The 24520-nt window shown below is 34.3% G+C and overlaps 6 protein-coding genes across 10 annotated transcripts; 3 read left to right on the forward strand and 3 right to left on the reverse strand.

The window, feature by feature from the left end:
* Positions 1-76: 76 nt before the first annotated feature.
* On the reverse strand, positions 77-3731 carry LOC128895299 (ras-related protein Rac1). The gene is made up of 4 exons (XM_054157784.1): positions 3581-3731; positions 2855-2890; positions 2055-2442; positions 77-1822 (listed from the first exon to the last, which is right to left on the reverse strand). Exons 2-4 carry the CDS (start codon positions 2887-2889, stop codon positions 1667-1669), a joined length of 579 nt encoding a protein of 192 aa, XP_054013759.1. The 5' UTR covers position 2890; positions 3581-3731; the 3' UTR covers positions 77-1666.
* Positions 3732-5984: 2253 nt separating this feature from the next.
* On the reverse strand, positions 5985-10637 carry LOC128895291 (calcium channel flower). Of its 2 annotated transcripts, XM_054157775.1 has the most exons (6): positions 10338-10637; positions 10144-10264; positions 9521-9728; positions 9305-9412; positions 8700-8859; positions 7756-7895 (listed from the first exon to the last, which is right to left on the reverse strand). In XM_054157775.1, exons 1-5 carry the CDS (start codon positions 10635-10637, stop codon positions 8736-8738), a joined length of 861 nt encoding a protein of 286 aa, XP_054013750.1. In that variant the 3' UTR covers positions 7756-7895; positions 8700-8735. The 2 variants fall into 2 exon arrangements, with proteins under 2 accessions (XP_054013749.1, XP_054013750.1); XM_054157774.1 differs by lacking the exon at positions 8700-8859 and having other exon boundaries at positions 5985-7895.
* Positions 10638-10702: 65 nt separating this feature from the next.
* Positions 10703-11512, forward strand: LOC128895304 (ubiquitin-conjugating enzyme E2 T-like). Its single transcript, XM_054157790.1, has 2 exons — positions 10703-10846; positions 10905-11512. The coding sequence occupies exon 2, from the start codon at positions 10986-10988 to the stop codon at positions 11451-11453; it is 468 nt and encodes a 155-aa protein (XP_054013765.1). The 5' UTR covers positions 10703-10846; positions 10905-10985; the 3' UTR covers positions 11454-11512.
* Positions 11513-11648: 136 nt separating this feature from the next.
* On the forward strand, positions 11649-16346 carry LOC128895270 (uncharacterized). The gene is made up of 16 exons (XM_054157721.1): positions 11649-12263; positions 12321-12594; positions 12670-12807; positions 12882-13185; positions 13421-13465; positions 13549-13674; positions 13741-13899; positions 14083-14211; positions 14318-14502; positions 14572-14680; positions 14791-15012; positions 15091-15308; positions 15369-15588; positions 15671-15854; positions 15921-16023; positions 16086-16346. The coding sequence occupies exons 2-16, from the start codon at positions 12343-12345 to the stop codon at positions 16194-16196; spliced, it is 2505 nt and encodes an 834-aa protein (XP_054013696.1). The 5' UTR covers positions 11649-12263; positions 12321-12342; the 3' UTR covers positions 16197-16346.
* Positions 16256-17370, reverse strand: LOC128895300 (NADH dehydrogenase [ubiquinone] iron-sulfur protein 4, mitochondrial). The gene is made up of 3 exons (XM_054157786.1): positions 17210-17370; positions 16710-17039; positions 16256-16642 (listed from the first exon to the last, which is right to left on the reverse strand). The coding sequence occupies exons 1-3, from the start codon at positions 17266-17268 to the stop codon at positions 16465-16467; spliced, it is 567 nt and encodes a 188-aa protein (XP_054013761.1). The 5' UTR covers positions 17269-17370; the 3' UTR covers positions 16256-16464.
* Positions 17371-17838: 468 nt separating this feature from the next.
* LOC128895269 (H(+)/Cl(-) exchange transporter 5) lies at positions 17839-24384 on the forward strand. Of its 4 annotated transcripts, none has more exons than XM_054157717.1 (11): positions 17839-17991; positions 19297-19406; positions 19477-19654; positions 19900-20249; positions 20359-20520; positions 20592-20879; positions 21022-21204; positions 21278-21492; positions 21568-22128; positions 22238-22615; positions 22745-24384. In XM_054157717.1, the coding sequence occupies exons 2-11, from the start codon at positions 19308-19310 to the stop codon at positions 22833-22835; spliced, it is 2505 nt and encodes an 834-aa protein (XP_054013692.1). In that variant the 5' UTR covers positions 17839-17991; positions 19297-19307; the 3' UTR covers positions 22836-24384. The 4 variants fall into 4 exon arrangements, with proteins under 4 accessions (XP_054013692.1, XP_054013693.1, XP_054013694.1 ...); XM_054157718.1 differs by having other exon boundaries at positions 19906-20249; XM_054157719.1 differs by lacking the exon at positions 17839-17991 and having other exon boundaries at positions 19452-19654.
* The last annotated feature ends 136 nt before the right edge of the window (positions 24385-24520 follow it).

Here is a 24520-nt window from a genome sequence, read left to right on the forward strand (position 1 = left end):
TGTAATGGACTGAATTTCCGTTCTCCAGATAGATTGCACGAGTCAGTGGATCTGCGATGATTGAAATAGATCTCGGTCCAGCCCCACTTTATATATATTTATAATATATATATAGAAAACAAATAACGTTCGATTTAGATTCAGCAGCTTATACATGTAAAATGATAGTAATAGGAATACAGTTTGAACTTTTACCATTTATGTACAATTACTTGCTATAGAATAATTTCTTTATCTGTCTTTCTCTCATGGCTTTTATATGCACTCTTTCAAACATCATTCACCCACGCATACTAATTTTCTTCCCCACCTCTGATATTAAATTTTCCTTTTCATGTTTTATCTTTTCAGGGCCATGTTGTGCGTATCAATTACAGCAAAACCGTTGCAATAGAAAGATGCAACGAAGAGGCAGAGAACTCGAATCACACTTGTATTGCTCATCTCTAAAACTTAGGTGACTATCTACGTTATATCATGATGTGGTGTATGCGCACACAAACACTCATAGCAATATTAACCAATTCAGTTCACGGAGGAATTCATTTTATGCAATTTGCATCTGATTTGTGGATGGTATTCTTGAAAAAGTAAGGAGCAGTTGTAACTCTGCTTGGAAAAGTTCATTGAACACAGAAAATAATATTTTTTTTTATCAGACCTTGCTTTCAAGGAAGATGAATAAGAAAATTCATTAGTCTTTGTAAGCCTTCATTTTAATTCAAGTTTCAAATAGACTTCTACTTTGACCCATCTTTCAGTTTGCAAGCACTCAGACCTTGGTTCAGAGATAAAAAGAAATATATTCTAAGAGCATTTATGCCACCACCTAAATAACTTATCAGCTGGATTAAAAATGAATATATAAAATTCCTTGCGAATCACAAGAAACATGAGTACAGTTTATATCAAAGTATACAGAGCCAAAGTTTAATTAAATGCAAATGTACTTAACGAATTTTTGGAAAATTCATTCTCTTGGAAATATCATTTCCCAGAAAAATATTTTTGGTAAGAAACCACCTTCTACCAGTTTGTATGCCTCTCAGAACACTATTCGACTCTAAATAAAATTGTCGCTTGGGAAAGATCAACTTATCAGAGAGAAATGCTTGCCATAGAAAAGTGAGATGCAAGTAAAATATAAAGAAATTGTTAGAATTATTAATATTTTTACTTTGTTATTTCCTATATCAAAGATTTAAAAAATGGATTAATATTCCTCTAAAATGTACATTTTTCTAAAATATACAATGCGAAATTGCATGAAATGGTTCGTCTCTACGATCAAATTGATTAGTATCCAGTGTGCGAACAAACACACATAGCAATGCTTGTTTCCTTACGATTCATATGTAGTAACTAATATTAGTAACACACTCTAGTATACTGTACATTATCAGTTCGATTTTCATTTGGCTTCCTTTCTCTGTTTGGAACATTTGGCTAATGTCCAAAACACACATATATTTTTTTCTTTTTACCTTTTTAGACGCATTATACAAATTGATTTGTGCGCTTTTATGGCAGATGCTGGTAGAGAAATGAATCGTACAGCGGTTTCTTCTTTTTTTTCAATCAGAGTTAAATGTCCTGCTGTAATCGAGTCCGATCGGAGGAGGGGTCATACATTTACACATGCTCCACCGTCATCGGACATTTAATATTATAGAAGGAAACATCTGCGTTTTGGTTTTACTTGCAGAACAGGGCATAATACTGCACGAATCGCTTCGTCGAATACTGTTTTCAATCCTTTCTGTGTCAGCGCTGAACATTCTAAATATTTCACTGCACCGATCTCTTTTGCCATTGTCAAACCCTAAACACAACATTACAATAGTCTTTGTTTCAAATAATTTTAAGTATAACGTAGAATTTAAACCATTAATTGTCAATTGATCGTTAACCCTTTACAGTAAATGCCTATCACTGTTCTGCAAACATATATATACTACATGCAGAGAAATCTTTTGCACACAGTGTCTCAGTACAAACTGCTTATCCACAAAGGGTTAACGAACGATTCATAAACTAACCACAGTGATACATACCTGGGGATATGTAATTGGTGCAAGCTTTTTGTCTTTTAATTTCTCAATTGTCTCCTTGTCTTCGCGTAAATCCAACTTCGTTCCTACTAAAATGATCGGAGTAGCTGGACAGTGATGACGCACCTCTGGATACCACTTGGCACGAACGTTTTCGAAACTGGCCGGGTTAACCAACGAGAAACAGATCAAGAACACATCTGTTTGTGGGTAAGACAAGGGTCTCAGTCTGTCGTAATCTTCCTGACCAGCCGTGTCCCATAAACCGAGATTGATTGGTTTCCCATCGACCATTACATTTGCTGAGTAATTGTCGAACACAGTTGGAATATATTCTCCAGGAAAGGCGTTGGTAGTGTAGCTTATGAGGAGGCATGTTTTACCTACAGCTCTGTAGACATTAATAGATTAAAGACAGTTTAATTGAATAAGATTAAGTAGAGATATAAAATTTGTGTTCGATTGGAGTCGAAGTGATAAAATAACAATTACAAGTAAACTTAAACACAAGATAAAGAGAGGGGGGAAATGACAGCAAAAGTGAAAGAAGATCCAAGCTTGAATTAACAATTACAGTGCAATTTCAAAACGAGCTATTACTCATTTTTATCGGATATTATAAAATTGATAAAGGTACGTATAAAAACGCGTTAAACGAAATATCGGGTGTGGTGCCTGATTTGAAATAGTTCTTGATCGGGAAAAACCAATGGTCAGATCTGTAGATCTCTAGATCGAGTAGTGCTAAAATAGGAGAGGCAAACATATCAACACGCGTTATAATAACGTTTAAAAATACTCACCCGTCCCCTACGACAACGCACTTAATGGCCTGCATCCTGAAGTTTGGAAACCGTTCACAAGTAGAAATATCCACGTAAATTCGCAGGAAGGGAGGCTAGTCCGATTCGACAGAGCGCGAAAGATTAAGAGAGACAGAGAAGTTGAAGTGCCATGGAACAGGGAGAGGAACATGAAGAGGGACGGGTGCGAGAGAGATAAATAAATAGTATTAAACGTACGATAGAGGAAGATCATAAAACGAAAGGTAGGGTAAGCTGTTGAAAGAAAGAGACGGGAGGAAAACGCGAAGAAAGAAACGATGTTACGGCGATACGAAAAAACGGAATGAATAAATGTTTGGCGTAATTTGTCCTTGTTTCGCGATGGGAACACGGTAGGGGGGGGTCTTTCATTAACTGCAGCACTCCTGACCTCGATCTATTACCTCAATTACGATCATGGATCTTTATTTACCCTTAAAGAATAAAAATAGTGCTTTTATGGACGCAAGAAGTTTTGTGGTGGCTTCTTATATTATGTATGAATATTACTTCGAAAACATATTGAAAAAAAGTTATTCGAACGAAAGATCGAAAATGTGTAACGTAACGATTTGAATGTAATCGACGCACCGTGGCGTATTCGAGAGAGAGAGATTTTTCTATGGAACAAATTCTCATGGGCTTCGAACACTAAACACTAGGTAACAGTGATAAAAGGGGAAAGTCACCAGACTGCGAGCTAACCTACTCTCCTTCACACCACGCAGCTCGAGCAGTTGAAATCACGGTCCTATAGACAGCTCTGGATGATACACCTGATACACCTAACGCATAAGAAACCACATATAGGCATCACGCGACACTCCTACACCTGCCCACACCTAACGCTCTTTTAAACAATTATGGCGTCCTTGTGCATTAAACCTTCGCGCATGCCAAATAATGGCTGCGTTCAGGGGGCTACCGCTTCTTCAGCCGCTTTGCGACCGCTCACAGAGCGGCTGAGCACAGATACTACACTATACAGTGTCCCAAAAATGTTGTAACATCTTGAAAGGGGTAGTTTGGGGGGTGATTTGAAACAACTTTTTCCTTAGCAAAAATGTTGTCCGAGACTTTATTAAGCAGATATTAACAAAAAATCCCGACCAATCAGAGCGCGTGTATACCGTTGGAGCAGCCGCGGTAGCATATGAGCGCGGCCGCCTATCGCGTAGCCACATCCAGTGATGGGCAAAACCCTAGACTTCGAATAAATCTGAAGTTTGCCGATATGTTTGTCTCGTTTTCTCTTTTGAACATTTTCCAAAGAAGGAAACGAGACAAACACATCGCCAAACTTCAGATTTATTCAAAGCCTAGGGTTTTGTCCATCCGATATGGAACTGACTGGGGATGCACCCAATGTATTCTAACCAAGATTCTATAAATAGAACTTGACTGGACTACTATTGGGAGAATAGTATTTATATTGTACGGTGTGAACATAGGTATGGAATAACGAGATATCGAGTTCTATTTACAACGAAGTTTGAAATAGCTTCCAAGTATGTTTACAGTGAGTAACTTTAATATTTGGACACTACAACTTTCACTTTGTCGATTTGCAACTTTATAATGAAGGATGAAGTGACAGAATAAATTAACAGAATAAATTTATGTATTTAATTCATGTTTCGAACACTTTACAATTTTTACTTTATTGCTTTCAACTTTGTCTGTGTTAAAAGATAAAGTAATCTGAGTATACATTACATTAAAACTCTATTTCTATTTTTGTTTCTTTCTTTTACGACTATCAGCTCTGAACTTTGTATTTGCATCTTTATAGTCTAATATTGCATTGGTAAATTTATATATCTTTTATCAGTAGGATCCAGTGCTTTCTTTTAAAATTCACTAGCTATAGCACAAACGAGCAACATTATCAATGAAACTATATAATAGATATTTTTGTTCCACATTTAATATTAATTTTTTGCTTTCGAATTAGGATTGCGAGAATCGAAATGCATGTATAAGATCAAAGATGAAAAGCATAGTAATTCGCACAGAATGCTTCAAAGAATTTATCCGCATGGCTTTTATGGAATTTTATGTGGTCTCATTAAAGAAATCTTTAAAACTTGAATTTCTTTGTATTTTTTCTTTAATAAAGATTCGTTTGCTACCAATAGAAAAGACAAATGGCTGTTTGTAACAAAAGTTCATTTATATAGTTGGAATTTTTAAAAGAAATTCAAAAACAGCACAACGATGGTTTAAATCTCCAATTTATTTCACGTGGACTATTCCATATTTCACTTTTATCTAAGCCTCTGATCTTAAGCGCACTAAGAGATCAATTTTACATGGAATTGCCCTTTTTCTCAGGAGTACTCTCTCAGGTAACATACCTGCTCTAAACTATCGATATGATATCATTCGCGTAGTTGCTAAGTACTGTACGAGTAATAAATACTTCTACTGATATTTCACGTAATGGAAGTCGAATATCTACGTATATTTCAAAATAGTTCGAAGAAACATTTTAGTTTAAATTTATATGCAATTCATTGATTTATAGTGAACAATGTACATTGAGATTTTTGGTATAGAATACGATTCTTTCCAATAATAATTTGTCAAGAGTACACGTTAAGTTATAAATCATTGAACTTTTGAACACACTTTTTTGTAACAGAGAAATATAACCATCATGTTCCATCGTACCGTTTCTTACAATATCAATAAAGTGCCACGCTTGACATTTACGATACATATTACACATATTACATTTTCTTACATTGTTTAGAACGTTTCCTTCATATTTCCTTCGTATAATCTATTTTGCATAACATAAATGGAGCTGTTCGCAGACATTCGAATGAAATAAAGTCGTGCGGGGAATTAATATTTGTCAGCCTGATATTTGATGCATATTTACATAATCAGTTATACTATTAAACATTATACACAAATGTTTGTAATTGATAAATTTTATAACATCGAGATCGGTAACATATTCTTTTAATAACACAATTTGTCAAATATTTTGTAATTTTTACAAAATTAGAAAGTTAAAATTAAAAACTTTAGAATAACATGAAATATATTCAACGAATAATGAAATTGTTTCCTTTTATGCACACTAATTAATGCTATCTACGTTTTATGTTATTCTAGTATACTTTGTTACATACGATAAACATAAAATGGATAAAAACTATTTAAATATACATAATCACAATAATATGTATGTATTATAGGAATTATAATAAACACAGGGTTTGTAATAGTAACTATAATAATACAATCATCAGCATGCCTCTAAAAATGGCATTTAAATTAAATTCATTTGGCAAATTTAATATAAAAATCAACACTAAAGGATTGATAAATTGGTTCAAGAGTTAACGCTTCTATAGTCTTATGTTCTTAATAAATAAATAAACTATAAATAGGAATGTAGGGGAAGAAAATGATCAAGTAACGCGATAATCCAGAGTAGGAAATAAATGCTTGTTTGCATAAAAATACATAATATAAAATTTATGACTGAGAAATGAATGAAAAATTGATTGTATAAAGACCAGGGCCGCGAGAACCTGACCGTATCGACACAATTAATTATGCTTTCTCTTTGTCATATCACAAAATAGTTGTTAGTTACCTCCATTAAATTTTAAAATATATTTGGCCACAAGAATGAAGTATAAACTATTACAAAATTAAATCTGGAGTTCTAAATTCCGGAGAAAAGGAGAATGTATGAAAGTTAATTGTAACACAAGTTTACGTACTGCATGAAATAATTACAGATGAATTCAGATACATATAGGCACACGAACACATGCACACGTATACATGTACAGTAGCTCTCTTATAACACAGGATGAAAATTGAGATAATTATTAAAATATGATAACACTATATACATGAATATGACAGCATATATAGCACAGCTTCATAATTTTTACACAAACAGCAATGACAAAAGTTAATAAGTGTGCTTTCCAATAAGTGTTCAATATTAATTTGTATTTTTCAGATTATTAAAAAACACTCAAAATAAATTTTTAACCATTTGCACTTTTAAAGAACACATTCCTCTAATTTCTATTCATTAACAATTTCTCAAAAGGTGTTATAAGAAGGTTCGCTAAGCACATATCCACATATATTTTATATACACACATATACATGCATATACATCTATGTATGTATGTATGTTCCAAATTATTGAGGTATTTTGATTCTGGAAGTGTTATTTTTCTTCGAAATATAAACTCATTTCCTTCAAATGTAAAATTTAAATCGCATCCAATATCAATTAGTGTACGATAATTACTCATATTCTTCAGGATTAATTTCATCATTAGAGTTTTCTTTTATGACACACAAATAAGACAGCATGGATACGAAGCCCATGAATAATGATTTCGAGATACAATTTTTACGATACCCATCAATATTGCCATTATTTCAAGGGAAAAATTGAAATCTGGTTCTATTCCCTGCAACTTTGCGCATGTATGTTTTAATGAATAAAAAATAATCTATACGAACATCATACACTATTAACAATCAAGTTTATCAAAGCTGGAGATTATACGTAACAGAAAAAGATTACGTTAGGGTTTTACTGGAGTCTTTGCTTGTAATGAGTATCGCATGAACACATTCCTAGGCGAATGGGTATTTTTACTTGACATAATTGTATTTCTAGCTAGTATTTTATGTCAACTCTAACTCAAGTATTACAAACAATTTGAACGATACATCGCCATCATATAGTCAATACAATAAAATGTTCGTGAACTCGTCAGATATAAATAAATGATTTAGTATGATAATGAATGTTCGTGAACTTGACTGATCGTTATTCGACTAAGTTAGCATTCATCATCACACGCGCTAAAAAGGAATCGTTTGTCAAGTAATTCTTAAAAGTCAAACATTACTATCTGGTTTGTTGGAAACCCCCATCGGTTGAGCATTCTCAACAAGTGTGGCTTCCATACTCGACGAAGGAGCCTGAACATTCGTGGCTGCTGATCTCATTTCTTGTAGAGGTGCCCTGAAAATTCACAAATCATTAAAGTTTTAATAAACTCTGGTCTTACTGAAGGTACACCTAATTCTAATATCATTCAAAAGAAGTTTTATATATTACGATAAGTATTTTCAAATTGGCACTTGCAATCACTAGATAATAGGTAAGATAAGATAACTAGATAGCAATGAAAATATGGACGCAAATATTACAAATACTTCGAATGACATATTGCTGTAGAATATATTCAATACAATGAAATGTTTATGAGATCGTTAGCTATAATTAAGTGGTTTAGTATGGTAATGAATGTTTATGAGCGTCATAGCTATGCATAATTAATGAAGCGTTAAGAATATTGTCCTCATTAACATTGAAATTTCTGTATAGATACAATTTTAATTCTTTTTTGAAGCATTGCTTGGAGAAAGACTATTTTTGTTTCGACATGTATTTACACAATACCCATATTGAACAGTGCATACATAAATGAAGGACTACTTGAACTTACTTGACGAAGTAATTTTTTCAAACTTGAGAGTACATGCATTTATGATAACAGTCTTGTTAAAGTACACGTTTGTATTTTATGATAGACATTTAATGAATGAAGTAGTTTGATAAAATGGTTACAAAAATAATTACTAGGACAAATGTAGTTTCCAATTGTTGACAAAACAAAATTTTAACTTAATAAAAGTTACGATGAGCATGGCAATAAATTCGTTAAATGATAGTTTAATTGTAATGCAGCATATGATATAAATTTAAGTAGCATCTAAGAACACTACAAGTATAAAAATAACATTAAACTTTATATATTATTGCCTGGTTAGTGAAGTGGTGCAATGAATGTTTGATGATTTATGTAGGCCTCCAGACTTCAGGATTTTCCACGAGAGTCGTAGGATGATCTGTAGTAGGAGGTACTGTACCCTGGGGGGAACCCATACCCGACGTCATTCCTGCTTGGTCGGGCCTGGATCCTCTGTTATTATTAGTGTATTAGTAACAACATTAGTGATCACCAAGGTGTACGAGAACCCGAAATCTGAGCCCAAGAATTAAAGGAATATAAGAATATCCAAGCAAGGATACTTGCAAAACAATACTCATTTAATTTGACATAACCAGAGATTGAATAGAAAGTTTCAAAGTTTGGAGCTGGAATCCAGATCATTATTATTTTTGCTCAGTATTGATTAATGGTACCCAAAAACCACAGTAACAAATTCAAACATAGATACAGTTTTATATTAAATAACATACATAAATTACTTCTCTATCTGCAAGCGAATATGTGCACATATTATTGCGAAGGCACACCACACACTTACTTCAACCAAACAAAATGGTGAGACAAAGAATAATCATTGGTACTTAAAATAAAGAGTTTATGTAAAAATGAATTACTCTGTAAATGATTCACTTACTTTCGTCCTAATGCCATCAATCCATATATCACACCAGTTGCGAATATCAGACCGCTGCCAAATATGCTACTTACACCTATACATACGATGATTGGTGGAAGCGCCATTCTAAATTAATAAAAAGACAGAATGCACCTCATTAGTGGCACAAAATGAAGTTTTAGAAAGAAAATACATTATTGTGTTTGGAATGCTCTGAGAATGTGACACACTTACAAACAATATGCTGCTGCCCTATTCCAATACGGCCTCTTCTCTACCGAATCGCTTAAGTTTTGTACAAAATCAATAAATAGACAGCAACACGGTGCTTCTATCATTATAACTATAAAACCAGCCACCATTTGCCACATGCCGCTAATTAAGCAGTCTATAGAACCCAACAGTATCGATGCACAGTTCCATGCTCCGAGAAAAATTGCAACTGGAAGAAATTAATAACAATTATTACATTAAATTTGCATACATGTAAATTACAGACTTTAATTGCTATGCAGTTTTTTGCTTTTTCAGATATCATGAGCGTTGTACTGAAGTTGTTTAAAAATTTAATGCAAAACTTCCCAAAAAGGATGACTATCTGTCAGAAATTCCAAGGTGGCTGGATATTGTGATTTATATTTAACTGTAAGGTTTGTACTTTGACCTGGAATGGAGATATTCCAATTTTTGTTAAAAACAGATGTCTTTTTTTGGGGAAATTTAAAATGAAACCTCTCAACAGAAGGCTTTGTACAAAAAAGAATTTGTATAATCAAAGATCAACGAGGATAAATGAAATCTGTTACGATGAAATATGTAACGATTACTTTACAAATACATTACTTTGAAATACGTACTTAGGCTTCCTACAGTGCCGAGTCCTCGACCAGCATATTTCATCCACCAGGGTACATCGTCCCTGGCAACAGGGTCCTGTCCTGGTTTCTGCATAATCGATATTATTTTTTCCGTGAACGACTAAAACACAAAGGAATTACGATTGTTAGAAACATTGGCGCACGTTCAAGCGATCGCGATCTCGCGGATTTACCATTTTGATCGTTCTACGATCCTCTTCTTCACCAACTAACAGGACGAAGTCAAACTGACAGCACCACAAGGATCGGTGATGTACTGAAAATTGACCCGCAAGTTTCTTAATTACGTAGACAGAGGCGCTTCGATCTGTCAACGATTTTGCACGTATATATTGCATTCCTTGAAAGTACGATACTATAGACTGTACATCTTCGACTTGGAAAACGTATGGCTTGTACTCACAGTTGCGACAAATATATACTCCGTACTTTGCTTCATTTCGATTCGTAGATTGAGACACAGAACGACGCATGCGCACTTGCCTAAATAACACCTGAATTTCGCGCCTTCGTTTATACACTTGTTTACTCTACACCGCTTTAAAAAACTGTGAGATTAAAGGATTAAATTAAACCAAATTATAATTAAAACACTTGGACTAAATTTATTGGAAACATAAAGTCATATTTGAAATTAGTTTGAGCAGATAAATATAGGTTATATTTGGATTTGTTTACAGAGGTAAATATCAGTGGTCGTCGATAATACCAAACGTATATAAATATTTTTTCTGTTTTAGATGTGCATGGAACAAAAGTAGAGAGTGTGGATTATTAAAACTAATTAAAATAATAATAAAATTGTTCAATTAAAGATAACAATGCAAAAGTTCGCTAGATTAAAACGCGAACTCAAACAATTTGAGTGTTCTCCCACAGAAGGGATCTGTTGTTATCCGAAATCAAGTAATTTCGAATGCCTCATTGCAACAATTGTCGGACCGAGTGGAACCCCATACAATGGTGGCATTTTTGAGCTAGAAATCATGATACCCGAAAAGTATCCATTCGAACCCCCGTTGATTACTTTCAAAACACCCGTTTACCATCCAAACATTGATAACAAAGGTCGTATCTGCATGGATCTTTTAAACATGCCACCTAAAGGCACCTGGAAGCCTACTATCTGTTTGAAAACTCTTTTGGATGCTGTACAGTATCTATTGGGAAATCCAAACCCTGATGATCCTTTGATGACCGATATAGCAGAAGAATATAAATTTAATAGGCAGCAATTCGAGAAGACAGTAAGAAAATACATAGAAGAAACTAAAAATAAATTATCATAAATAGTTGTAAATATTTTTTTGTATTTTTGATACGTAAATATAATGGAAAATGGATTATTCTTCTAGCCCTGTTCATTTCAGAAATCTTTTTGTTTTTAACGTTAAGTAGCGACTTATGCAATGTGCTTGAATTTATTGTCAGTTTTCAGTATTGAGGATAGCAATTCAGACCTGGGACTTACATTGTAACTACATATCACACCAATACTACCATGAAAATTCTAGCAGCCAGCATTTATTATCTCCATTATAAACTACTAATATAGTATTACCATTAAGAGTTTATTCCTATGCTTTTCAATTCTAATATCCACTTACTCGAATCTATACTATGTTAATAAACTGTGTTGACTACTAATAATGCTCAATTTGAGGGTACAGACAAAACGAACAAGGCTTTTGATACAACTAGTAACAGTATGCAGAAATTTAGATCAGCCTGCTTTAGTAATACTAATCAATACTAATGTATTACAAAAGTACTCTTCTAAGTTGTAGACATTTCTAGTTAGGCTGGTAGTTAAAGTGTTGATATAGCAACATATAATTAATAATATGTGACTACTGTAATTTGTGATTGCTTAAAGTAGGTTAAATGGGTTAAATTGACGCGTTTGAGAATTAAGTAGAGTGGATGGCACCAAAGGAGGGGTGGAAAGAGCCACATTGAACGAGACGTATACCCTGGTATAACCTCTCATCAATCAGTCTATAAAGAGGTTTATGTTCCAACTCGAAGTTTTTCAATAAAGAATACACTTTATTCGTCGTGGAATACAGATCTCATTAGAAACAGAAGCTTTTTCTTCAGTGAGTATTCAAGTACTTTCTTTTTTTTTGGAGTTTGTTTAATTAATTAATTTTCAGGGATGGAAAGTGATTAAGCACCATGGAGAGAAAAATTGCTATGAAAACAAGACACTGGGTGCTAAAGCCATGGAATCTGTTTCTCCTTATCCTGACTCAATTTGTGTTGCAATTTATAACGTCCATTTATCTGTATACTTATGTAGCCCATGTAGAGATGGATGTTCATATTATGAAGGATCGCAATGTTCTGGAGATTGAGAAATTGATACGTCGGAAGAGGAACAGCGCGTTGCCCGTAACAGAGGATAATAAGGTTTCCGATGCTTCCAGAGTACATATTATTAGCATACATTGTACAAAAAATATGGTATGTGTTTGCACTTTTTGTAATCTTTTTCTATTATAGATTTGGGAAGAAAAAGACATGTTGAAAGAGTCGAAGAAGGTGACTTCACCTCCTGTAGCTGTGTCAGGGTTGTCATCTTCTCCAATCACTCCTGTGGAACATGATTGGGTATGGTTAAACGCAGACACTCGGGTGCAGGTTAATTTTTCACATTCATTGGATAATTGATATATAAGATGGCATGCTTAATAAAGAGAATTATGTTATTGTAGGTGGATGCCATTGAAAATTTCTGTCAATCTTCCATGAAATATTGTCCACCAGGCTTACCAGGAGCCCCAGGTCTTCCAGGAATGCAAGGAAGTACTGGTCCAAGAGGACCACCTGGCTTAACCGGTCCCCCTGGACCAAAAGGTGAAATAGGATCTCCTGGTTTTGATGGAAGAGATGGAGTACCAGGTGAACCTGGACTTGATGGAATTCCTGGACGTAGCGGCTTAGATGGATTCCCGGGAATAAATGGTAAACCAGGACTTAACGGATCTCCTGGTCGCCCAGGACGAAATGGCACAGATGGTATGCGCTATGAACAGAAAATTATGGACACAATAATGGATAATGGACAGAAAAAGGGTGAAAATAGTTCATGAAAACACATTTCCTACTAGACTTTGTTCGATTGAGAAATACTTTCGCACCAAGCTTTTTCCCACCTTTAGTGACTCAACATACACAATGAGAACCAAAGGAATAAAAAAAAAATGCAAATTCGTGTAGGAATTGTTATTCTTCATGTAAACTGTTGTTTTAGGAAGGCCAGGTCACGTAGGACCACAAGGACCACCTGGACTGCGCGGTAACTTAACAATTATTTCAAATTCCCTCATTCTAATTGCGCATAGATGCAAAAAGATACGTTGTTGATGTAAACAACTTTAGGAGAAATAGGTCCTCCTGGTAGACCAGGCTCGCCAGGACAAGATGGCAGGCCAGGGATATCAGCCTGGAAGGTGAACATGAATGACTATAATGTAAACGATTTATTGATTCCTCCTTCCATTTTGGGTGAGTAATTTTAAACAATGAAACTTTCAAAAGTGCGATAACATTTTTTTTTATTATGTCTTCTAGATGATAGAATGTTACCAGCGTCATTAAATTCTACTGCGTTAATTTCTGTGTATGAAGGAACCAATATACGATTGAGATGTGTAGCGAGTGGGAAACCACAGCCTGTTGTTCAATGGTTTAGAACTGATGGTAGCAATATTCCTGTTGGATCTTGGCATGGTAATAGGAAACGTGATAATTATTTAGAAATAGATTTAATTATGTTTAGCCACCTTAGTAGTTCTGTGGAGTGTTACAAGGGCATTCAATAATGATTATATTTTCAATGTATAAAATATTCAATATATATATATATATATTTTACATGTTCTTTAATTGCTGAATATATCATTTCTTACATAGTGACGTCCATCATTGGATATACATTTAATATCACTGCAGTGAACAGAGAACACATGGGAGAATATACCTGCATCGCTGACAATGGGGTTCCTCCAAGAGCATCTAAAAGATTCAAGCTTCAAGTTAAATGTAAACATCACACTTTATTAATACATGGATGCTGTTAACTATTCTAAGTATATTATAACTTCTCTGTTTATGTTTGAATTGGTATAACGGAAGAATCACTTTCCAGTTCCACCTTTCATTCGAATACGCAATCCAATGATTCTCGTGCGTAACCAGAACACTGCAATTCTAGAATGCGAGGTCGAGGCATTCCCAGAGCCGATTGTTTACTGGGAACGCGGAGACGGTCGTCGTCTCAAAATGTCTGATAAATATAGACTAGAAGTTTACGATAGACGAGATGTGTATAAGGTAGTAAACGATAATGTTGCGTGATTGAACTATTAGATGTATTTTACATTTATTCTTAATCATTTTTAGCTTAAGATGCGCTTGAAGATTACAAGAATAACGTTAACGGATCATGGCACCTACCACTGCGTTGTCAAAAACGATATTAATACTACCAAGGGCCCTATCGTGATTCATGGTGAGAATTAAAAGTTAACTTATTATGCACTTTTAGTGTTTATGTTCTTTAAATAACTATTCGTGTAAAATTACAATTATTCAATTAAAATTGGAGTTAATCGATTACAGATGATGTAAATGGTATGGAAAGATTAACAATTGGAAAACATCAACATGTTACGTATGGAGAGCCTCCACCGAGACATGTTGATCTAGAGGAACTTTGCGTGCCGCATGATACTTGTGTGGCTTGCCCTGTTTTGAGATGTACCTTTACAGATATTGCTGAATATTTAAACGTTCAGCCACTAACAAATATCAACTTCACTGGACTTCCTCCGCGATTAGCAGGTAAATTGGTTCAGTATTGTTTTTTTATTTCAAATACAACATACATTTCTCATTAATTTCTTTTCTTTAACCCTGTAGATGGTGTAATCGAAGCGTTGGGTAAGCCTGTATTAAAGGGTACGATGGATGATCACTATGGAAGTTGGATGCACGATGCATCTTCGAGATCAGATGGTTTCTCTGATAAACTCTGGGTCACTCGAACGAATGACACCTCTTCCATTTTTGAATACAAATCGAAAGATCATTTTAAAAACTCTAGTTCACGTTCCATTGCGTTACCCTACTCCTTTCAGGTATATCGTATTATTTTGTACTTTATATATCGCAGAATATTCAATTTAATTCACTTACAGGGAAACGGACACATAGTATACAACAGATCTTTCTTTTACAATCCTATAAACCGGTCTTCCATCTTTCGCTTCAATTTACACTCCAGTTCAGACCATATATGCGACAAGGAGTTTCCACGATGCGAATTGCATCTTCCAGGATTGCTAGTGAACACAAGGAACTATCTCTATACGCCAAACCATAATTTTAATTACGTCGACTTCAATGTTGATGAAAATGGTAATTTTACAACAATTAGAAAAAATGTTTTCTTTCGCAAATAAAAATTGATGAATAACGTGTAAATTATTTTTGGAAATAGGTTTGTGGATAATATATGGATTACCATCGAACAATACAGTAGTACTGAAATTAGATGCGACCAATATGAATATTCAATATGCATGGAATATTAGTATCGACAATCATAAATTTGGAGAAATGTTTATTGCTGGAGGAGTACTTTACGCTGTTCATAGCGTCACAGAAGAATCAATGAAAATAAGGTAGTAATTAGAACACAAAGGAGAAATAACTTATAAATAATTAAATAATTTTGTGTATTTTTTCAGGTTGGCCTTTGATCTCTATAAAAATGTAACGATACCTGTTCATTTATCTTTTACGAATCCTTATCATAAAACTACAGCGGTCAGCTACAACCATAAGACAAAGGTAAACATTGCTTCAATTTAACAAATGAATAAAAATAATATCTTAAACTGTTTTTGTTCTAGGAATTGTACACTTGGAACAAAGGAAATCAATTGGCGTACCCTATAAAATATCAAGGCTTTGCAAACGTTACAGCGAAAGAAGAACTCAGAGATCTTTCCTCTGGAATTTAAAACATTGTCTATTTTATACCATACATTTTTATTTCTACGATTAAACATACAGATATATCTAAAGTTAAATAGGGAAATTTATTGAAAAAATTAATTCAAACATGGTAACACTCCGTTTGTATTAATTTAAAATAAACTACTAAATCCTTATATGTTCTGTAAACACGTTTTCGTAAAAATCACTCTATATACATATAACTTTATTATCATTTGACAAATGGTACACCTATATACAGAGCTATGTTATCTTCTATTGATCAACTATTCTTTATTTAGTAGACACTCTAGTGCGCTTATTCCATGCAAAATTGGTACCATAACTACGAGGTTTAGGATTATTGACATTAGGTTTTTGAATATAATAGTCCCAACCCATTTTTTCACAGTGCGCAACAGCTTCTGCTTCTGATGCAAATTCCACTTTGATGTTAGACATGGGATCTCCTCTAACGATAAAAAGCAATATTATTAAATATTTAAGTGCTCGAAAGAGAAATATACTATTATACTCACGTAGAAGTCCATCCCATTAGTGGATTCTCCCAACGCTCGCGCGTATCGAAGTCTATCTGCCAGAAATGAATGTTATTCGTGCCAGATTGCATAGCACTTTTCGCAGGGCAAAATATGCGAACTCTACGAGTTTTTATATGATCCTCTGGAACACCCGAGACCAACCCAACGTCTTCAACCGAAGATACTGTAATAGTACCTTTTCTAGCTTCTTGATACAATTGTTCCTCCTTGTCCATTAAAAGATCTTTAAAATTTTTCCGGATTACCGATGGCACTGCATCTTCTTTCGTTTCCTTACTTGAACTCGAGAGCAGTCTTTTAGACAATCTATAAATTACATTTTAAAGAGATTGAACTTGTTTCTTGTAGTATTATCACAGTATTGTTTATTGGTTCAACTTAGCATGACATGAATGCTTATGTAAAGTCATGAAATAGTATCATATGTCATGTACAGAAAAATCAGAATGAAGGTAAAGTCACGAGTTAAAACTTACCCATAACAATTTCTAAAATCACCGTTTATTCGTAAAAAGGGTAAAGAACGAAGTGCCATTTTATATGTCCAAACTCGAACACAGAGTATTCTATACTGCTCTATACTCTATATGTGTAATATCTTCGACCATATATACATGCATCTTCGATGGAGCATTATTATGGGTGCATTCAGAAGGAGCACCGCTCACTGAGCTGCTTTGTGATCGGGATTTAGTAGTTTAGTGGCGCCATCGGTGGGAAAATCCCCAAGTTTGTAGTGAAAATAGTTCCCATTGTTGCTGCTAAATGGCGCCACTTACATCTTCGCATTCATTGTTCTTTATTTTTAATAAATTACGTAATTAATGATTCTTTGGTTTATAATGGTATAATATAATAGTTGGTATCTCAAATTTATCATTTTAATGAATAGTTATTAAACGCTGGAATAATTATAGAAACTTTAGTTAGTAGCGCTATCTAGCAGCAACAGTGGAAACTATTTTCACTACAAACTTGGGGGGTTTTCCCATCGATGGCGCCACTATATTATTAAATCCCGCTCACAGAGCGGCTTAGTGAGCGTTGGCCTTTCTGTATGCTGTATAAAAGCCTTCTGTAGCTTTTCTATACTCTACGGCGAAAGTCGAAAGGGGTTAGGGGAGATTTGTGTCTTCGAGGTGAATTTGTCAATCACCTCCAGTAACGTAAATAGTGTTACTCAATGTTCAGGTGACAAAAAAGAAAGGAGAAAAAGTTAATGAACGGGAAGCTTGTAACCACACCAGCTGGAAAAATGGTAAGGACAAGTAGCAGTCGAACAGGTCGAACTGTCAAATGTATGGTAACTTGATCCTAACCACACGTAACAATTAATTGCAAGTTATTTTGTTCTAAATTTTAAGAAGGTTGGAAACATTTTTAATGTTTTATTCAAAGATCCGCGCTTTTCAACTTTCTTTTAAGATCCATATCCCTCACTTTCTAGGGATGTCGATAACCTCTTCATGAATTCATTTCAAATAATGGATTTTCCCAAGTGTACGTTTATTATTGCTTGTTGTCCATTCCTTAGTTTTGAGAATTTAACATAAATAGGTTGAATAAAAATAAATTGCCATGACACTACAGTGGCATACAATTTTCATTCGATACTTAATAAATTAAAATTTAAGGGTATGGATTTGTGGTACATGCTTCGCCAGTACATTCTAGTTCTTGTGTATTTAAATATTTCTTCTTGCTCTCAGATGTACAATTAATGCAATTATAATTCATTGATTTAATTTAATCTTTCTCAACTTGTAAATTAAAGTGTTAAGAATATTTATCTTATCTTATGTACACATTTGATAATATATATTCATTAAATCAGCTTTATTTTGTATTTTTTAAAGTTCTTTAAGTCTAAACAAAGAAAAAGCTAATTGTTTCATAGACATATATAAACTGTTACTAACTGTTAGTAAGTTAAAATTCGATTATTTATTGTATCGTATATCAAACATATATTAAAATATATTAATATGGATATTCTGTATGTTATTTATCCACAAATTAAATTTATTTAATATTGTATGTAGTACTTAAACAAACTTGTGGCTTTCTTTGAAATAACAAGCAGACTTTTGCATTATCTCTACTCAGCTTTATTAACTAAACACTCATTATCATATTTAAACAATTTCTGTACAATTATCAATAATAATACCTAATACAGGACAATGAAAGATTATGGTTCAGAATCTTATAAGGCACTCATGAATTATTCATCACTCTAATCCCATACGGACAGTCTGAAAATATGATAATCTCTTATAGGACAGTACTGTTTTAATATGCAGTAACCCGAAGGCGATTGTTCTTTTCTGGAGTTTCAATTGGTAAAAAACTATTAGGAAACAAGTAATTTTTAAATATAATTAGTACCTTCGCTTCTAGTCATCACAAATTAAACAATGCAGACTTTCTTTTCAACAATATCTTACTCTATGTACTAAAAGAATGAATCTTTGAATTCAATTTTCCACAAGGAATTTAATTTCAAACACATTCAATTTAAATTTCCTTCTTTTCTCACGTGTCATACTCAAAATTCCTACAGTGTGCAATGCCATGGAGAAGTTTCCACTGAAAGGTACGAACTTGTTAAACAATACGATACCACAAAATTACCAGAACCCTTTAACAACATACCAGTCAGTTGATACAAAGGTAAGACACGAATGGAACAATCAAACAATAAAAATGTGAAAAAAGTGTATTGCTTGAATTATTCCTACAGGTAGAAAATTCAGACAATGCATACTTTGTAGAAGATTCTCACACTCGAACACCTGGATCCGATAATAATTCGAGTAGCGACGACGACATGTTGGAAGTTAATAACGTAGGATCTCACCACGGAGACAGTACTGTTCTTTCCGATCATTGCATTCGCATTGATGATGCTTCCTCCCACAGTACGTAATGTCTACTATAATTTCTTTATGTAAAGTGTTAGAAAAAAATACTCAATAAAACATAAATACTCAATAAAAAATAATAGCTTGCAACAATTAGATATATAATAAATTTTTAAATACAAGTTAATATAAAAAAAGCTCTTGTTTCGTGAGGTCCTGCAAGCACTATAATAAACACTATAACTTCCACAGTAATCCACAAAATTAAAAAAAGTATCATTTGTGCTTCTTCGATCTCTCAGTTTCAGTTGATTCCGATGACATTCCTGGGATTGGCCAGTACGATGACTTCCATACGATTGATTGGCAACGAGACATTGCTAGAGATAGAATGCGACATAGATACATCGTGAAGAAAAGACATGACTCTATCTGGGGTTTAATCAAGGGGGCCCACGACGCATGGTCTGGATGGCTCTGCGTTCTGTTCGTTGGGCTCTTTACGGGAGTTGCAGCAGGTATCATAGACATAGGAGCCTCCTGGATGACCGATCTGAAATTTGGCATATGTCCGCAAGCCTTCTGGCTGAACAAAGAGCAATGTTGTTGGAGTTACAACGAAACAACCTTTGATGGTGGTAACTGTTCTCAGGTAAGGATATTTGTACTCTATTAGAGCAGTTTCAACTTTGAGCAGTTTTTTCGTAGATATCTGAGTATCACAGGAACTTTAAATTTGTATCGCTTGTTATTTATTTCAGTGGCGAACGTGGCCAGAGGTATTTAATCAGTCGAAGGATGGCGCAGGCCCTTACATGATCTCGTACATGTTCTACATAGCTTGGGCTCTCTTGTTCGCTTCGCTTTCTGCCTCGCTAGTAAGGATGTTCGCTCCCTACGCTTGTGGCTCTGGAATTCCTGAGGTAAACATAAAAGGAACAAATAAATAGAAAACATAATAATTTATAATTTACACTTTGAAATCGGTTTTTAGATTAAAACGATTCTAAGTGGATTCATTATTCGTGGATATTTGGGAAAGTGGACGTTGATAATTAAGTCAGTGGGTTTGATTTTGTCAGTCTCTGCAGGTTTGAACTTAGGCAAGGAAGGACCCATGGTTCACATAGCTTGTTGCATAGGGAATATATTTTCTTATCTCTTTCCAAAATATGGTAGAAATGAAGCTAAAAAGAGAGAGATCTTGTCAGCAGCTGCTGCAGCAGGAGTTTCAGTTGCTTTCGGTGCTCCAATTGGTGGTGTTCTGTTCAGTCTCGAAGAGGTGAGTCACAGAAACAATGTCTATATCATTTTAACCCTTTGTACTCGAAAGATCGTTTGTATATCCAGACTACCATGTTACACGAGGTCAATATGAACAAAACTATGTATATATGTTAAGTTATACAATAATTATTTTACAGGTGAGCTATTATTTTCCCCTGAAGACCCTGTGGCGGTCGTTCTTCTGTGCTCTGATAGCTGCTTTCATTCTGCGCTCGATAAATCCCTTTGGTAATGAACACTCGGTGCTCTTTTACGTTGAGTACAACAAACCTTGGATATTCTTCGAGTTAATACCATTCGTTATGCTTGGAATAATTGGAGTAAGTCTTCACTGTGAATCTACGATACAAGAACTCTTTTGACTTGTGATTTTACTCATTTTTATCTTTACAGGGAGTGATCGCTACTTTGTTCATCAAGGCGAACCTGTTCTGGTGCAGGTATCGTAAGACCTCTAAATTAGGTCAGTATCCGGTTACAGAGGTTTTGATAGTGACAGTTGCAACTGCCGTCATTGGATATCCTAATCCATACACACGGATGAGTACGAGTCAACTCATTTATTTATTGTTTAGTCAGTGCGGTGTGTCCAACGGAGACATCTTATGGTTTGTAAAACCTACTTTTTTTTATTGTTTTAGGGGAATGTTAACTCTTTGTATTATAATTTGATATTATTACAGTGATTACAACAGAAACTTCAGCGCGGTGAAATCTGCAATAGAGATAGCAGCAGCAGGTCCAGGAGTCCATAAGGCGATATGGCTTCTTGTTCTAGCGTTAATCCTGAAACTTGTCATGACAATATTCACATTCGGTATGAAAGTACCTTGTGGATTGTTTATCCCCTCGCTTTGTCTGGGAGCCATAATGGGTCGCATTGTTGGCATCGGAATGGAACAACTCGCATACAATTATCCACACATCTGGATGTTTAGCGAAGAGTGCTCGACCGGTGTGGACTGTATAACGCCAGGTCTGTACGCAATGGTTGGCGCTGCAGCTGTTCTTGGAGGTGTTACGAGAATGACTGTTTCCCTCGTGGTAATAATGTTCGAATTAACTGGTGGAGTTAGATATATTGTTCCTTTAATGGCTGCTGCCATGGCGAGCAAGTGGGTTGGCGATGCTCTTGGGAAGCAAGGTATCTACGATGCTCACATCGGCTTGAATGGGTATCCATTCCTTGATAGCAAGGATGAAGTGCAGCATACTACTCTTGCAGCCGATGTCATGCAACCTAAGTAATTAAATCACTACGTACTTAAATATTTTTAAAATATTGGACGGGAGCAACATTTTCTCTCAATCTTTTCTCTTCTTTCGAAGTTAATCGATTTAAAATTTTTCCAGGCGCAACGAAGCTCTCCATGTGCTCACTCAGGATTCAATGACAGTAGACGATGTCGAAAACTTATTAAAAGAAACAGAGCACAATGGGTTCCCTGTAATAGTTTCTAAAGAATCGCAGTACCTCGTCGGCTTTGTCTTACGCAGAGATCTGAACCTTGCTATTGCGAATGCTAAGCGTATGATGGAAGAGATCACTGGACAATCATTGGTCATATTCACCAATGGAAACAATATTCAGAGTCATTCCCCTCCGCCTCTCAAACTGAAGAAAATCCTTGACATGGCTCCGATTACTATTACGGACCAGACACCTATGGAAACTGTCGTTGATATGTTTAGGAAGCTGGGGCTGAGACAAACGCTCGTTACGCATAATGGGTATCTATTTATATAATAAAATAAAAATATTTACTTAGAAAATAATTATTGTGACGGGGCAGACTTTTCTGTCCACGCTCGGACCGTCACATTATATATTATTTTATATTCTTATATTTATATTTACAGGCGACTTCTGGGAGTCATCACGAAGAAGGACGTACTGAGACACGTAAAACAGCTCGACAATGAAGATCCTAATTCTGTATTGTTTAATTAAAATGGGTGTATGTGTATGTAAATTTAATTAAAATGTACATACGCATTTTAATTAAATAAATTGCGAGACACACCCAATGTATGCAAGCAGACATGTCGCATGTTCTCACATACAAAGACAATGTGTATGAAAAAAAAAATGAAATAATTATGGAGGGGTAGGAGATACGATGCTTTTTGTGTTAGGATTTCCTGCAGCCTGCAGTTACAAACTGAAGATGAACATTTCGAGTATATTCTGTAAATAAAATAAGTCAAGTAGCAGAGAACTTGTATTGCGTGTTTTAACAATTTTTCCTTTCCTGTAGCTTTGCTCAAAAACGGTTCAAATAGTAGAATCTATAGAATTTATTTTTCTTTTTGATATAAAATTGTATTTAAAGAATAATATTGCATTTTGCTACTTTATTTTCGTATCTCCGACCGTTTAGTAATTATTCCAAACTGTACTTTTAGATACAGTATACAAAAGAAATGATAAAAAAGTGTTTTATAAGGTATCAACCGGAAAAATTAGATTCATAGCGCTAACAATGAGATTTTTCATATATGCTAATGGTATTTGGAATTATTAGTGATTACTAGGCAATGAATTTTACGTATTTATGACATACGCTAACGTGGAAATCACATGGAAAATGTATGTAGAAAATGTTTCATAAATTATTGTAATAGTATTAATATTTTATTTTATATAATTGTACATATTATGGGTACGTTTAGTATGTTTTTCCTATGCTTACGTGTCATAAATGCTTAAAATCTGCAGTGTAGTGATTGCAAATGAACAAGTATGTAGCGAAAACATTTTCAGCTCATTACAGTGTGCCGATGTCCATATATTTAGTAGTGGTAAGATTGAACATAATTTACATATACTACATACTCAAAACAATGGCAACTTTACAAATAATAGTCAAGATGGTAAAAACTCTTTTGCATGGCTTTTTTTTTCTCATAAAGAAACCAACAAGATTTCTTATTGTTATATTAATACATTCTGCTAGACAGAAATTGCAATGTATGAGAATATTGGAAGTATAATACAACAATTAAAGTTTAGGTGGTACACGTATTTCATAACAAACCAAAAACTTAACAACAATGCCTATTTCGAGCAAAAATATGTATGTATGTATGTATATTGTGGTAGGATTTACTCATTAACTTTAATATTTTATTGTTATTTAGCTGCAAAAAGGTTCTACTGCATGAAAAATAATTCCTGTAGGGAATAAACATGATCAAATTAGCTTATTTGATCAAGATCATATTGAACGAGAAGTATTTTTGTTTGTATAAGAACCTTTTGGAGGACGAAGGAGTTTTGAAAAAAAATTTAAGAAAGATTGTCGATTATCTATTACTAAGAACCACTCTGATGTATATATACAAACATGCAATGCGCGTGAATATGTCCATGATAAATGCTATCTTACGACTATTAAATCTTATAAACGTTGAGGGTATGTTAACGTATCATAATATTAATGTATACTAATATCGAAATACTAATATACAAATAAATATTGTTTTCATTATATTCTACAGATAGGCGTTGTCGATGAATTTTTATTTTGGTTTATTTTTTGTTATAATTATCTTTTACATATAACCATATTTTCAATTATAGTCCTGTTTAAACTTTCCGCTGTAAATTGACAACGGAAGATGGCCGATGGGCTT

Source organism: Hylaeus anthracinus, unplaced genomic scaffold, assembly GCF_026225885.1.
Source record: "Hylaeus anthracinus isolate JK02 unplaced genomic scaffold, UHH_iyHylAnth1.0_haploid 5, whole genome shotgun sequence".
Classification (NCBI taxonomy): Eukaryota; Metazoa; Arthropoda; class Insecta; order Hymenoptera; family Colletidae; genus Hylaeus; species Hylaeus anthracinus.

Bases quoted from the DNA above. Each gene is read 5' to 3' on its own strand.
- LOC128895269 (XM_054157717.1), top strand. From the start codon at position 19,308: ATGGAGAAGTTTCCACTGAAAGGTACGAACTTGTTAAACAATACGATA. The intron at 19,655-19,899 runs GTACGTAATGTC...TCGATCTCTCAG, and splicing joins TGATGATGCTTCCTCCCACA to TTTCAGTTGATTCCGATGAC. The intron at 20,250-20,358 runs GTAAGGATATTT...TATTTATTTCAG, and splicing joins ATGGTGGTAACTGTTCTCAG to TGGCGAACGTGGCCAGAGGT.
- LOC128895304 (XM_054157790.1), top strand. From the start codon at position 10,986: ATGCAAAAGTTCGCTAGATTAAAACGCGAACTCAAACAATTTGAGTGT.
- LOC128895270 (XM_054157721.1), top strand. From the start codon at position 12,343: ATGGAGAGAAAAATTGCTATGAAAACAAGACACTGGGTGCTAAAGCCA. The intron at 12,595-12,669 runs GTACATATTATT...TTTCTATTATAG, and splicing joins AGGTTTCCGATGCTTCCAGA to ATTTGGGAAGAAAAAGACAT. The intron at 14,681-14,790 runs GTGAGAATTAAA...AATCGATTACAG, and splicing joins GGGCCCTATCGTGATTCATG to ATGATGTAAATGGTATGGAA.
- LOC128895299 (XM_054157784.1), bottom strand. From the start codon at position 2,889: ATGCAGGCCATTAAGTGCGTTGTCGTAGGGGACGG. The intron at 2,443-2,854 runs GTGAGTATTTTT...TAATGTCTACAG, and splicing joins TGCGTTGTCGTAGGGGACGG to AGCTGTAGGTAAAACATGCC. The intron at 1,823-2,054 runs GTATGTATCACT...TGTTGTGTTTAG, and splicing joins CACCAATTACATATCCCCAG to GGTTTGACAATGGCAAAAGA.
- LOC128895300 (XM_054157786.1), bottom strand. From the start codon at position 17,268: ATGGCACTTCGTTCTTTACCCTTTTTACGAATAAACGGTGATTTTAGA. The intron at 17,040-17,209 runs GTAAGTTTTAAC...TGTAATTTATAG, and splicing joins GATTTTAGAAATTGTTATGG to ATTGTCTAAAAGACTGCTCT. The intron at 16,643-16,709 runs GTGAGTATAATA...TTTTATCGTTAG, and splicing joins CTAATGGGATGGACTTCTAC to AGGAGATCCCATGTCTAACA.
- LOC128895291 (XM_054157774.1), bottom strand. From the start codon at position 10,637: ATGCGTCGTTCTGTGTCTCAATCTACGAATCGAAATGAAGCAAAGTAC. The intron at 10,265-10,337 runs GTAAATCCGCGA...TTTGTGTTTTAG, and splicing joins ATCGTAGAACGATCAAAATG to TCGTTCACGGAAAAAATAAT. The intron at 7,896-9,304 runs GTAAGTGAATCA...GTGAATTTTCAG, and splicing joins TTGATGGCATTAGGACGAAA to GGCACCTCTACAAGAAATGA.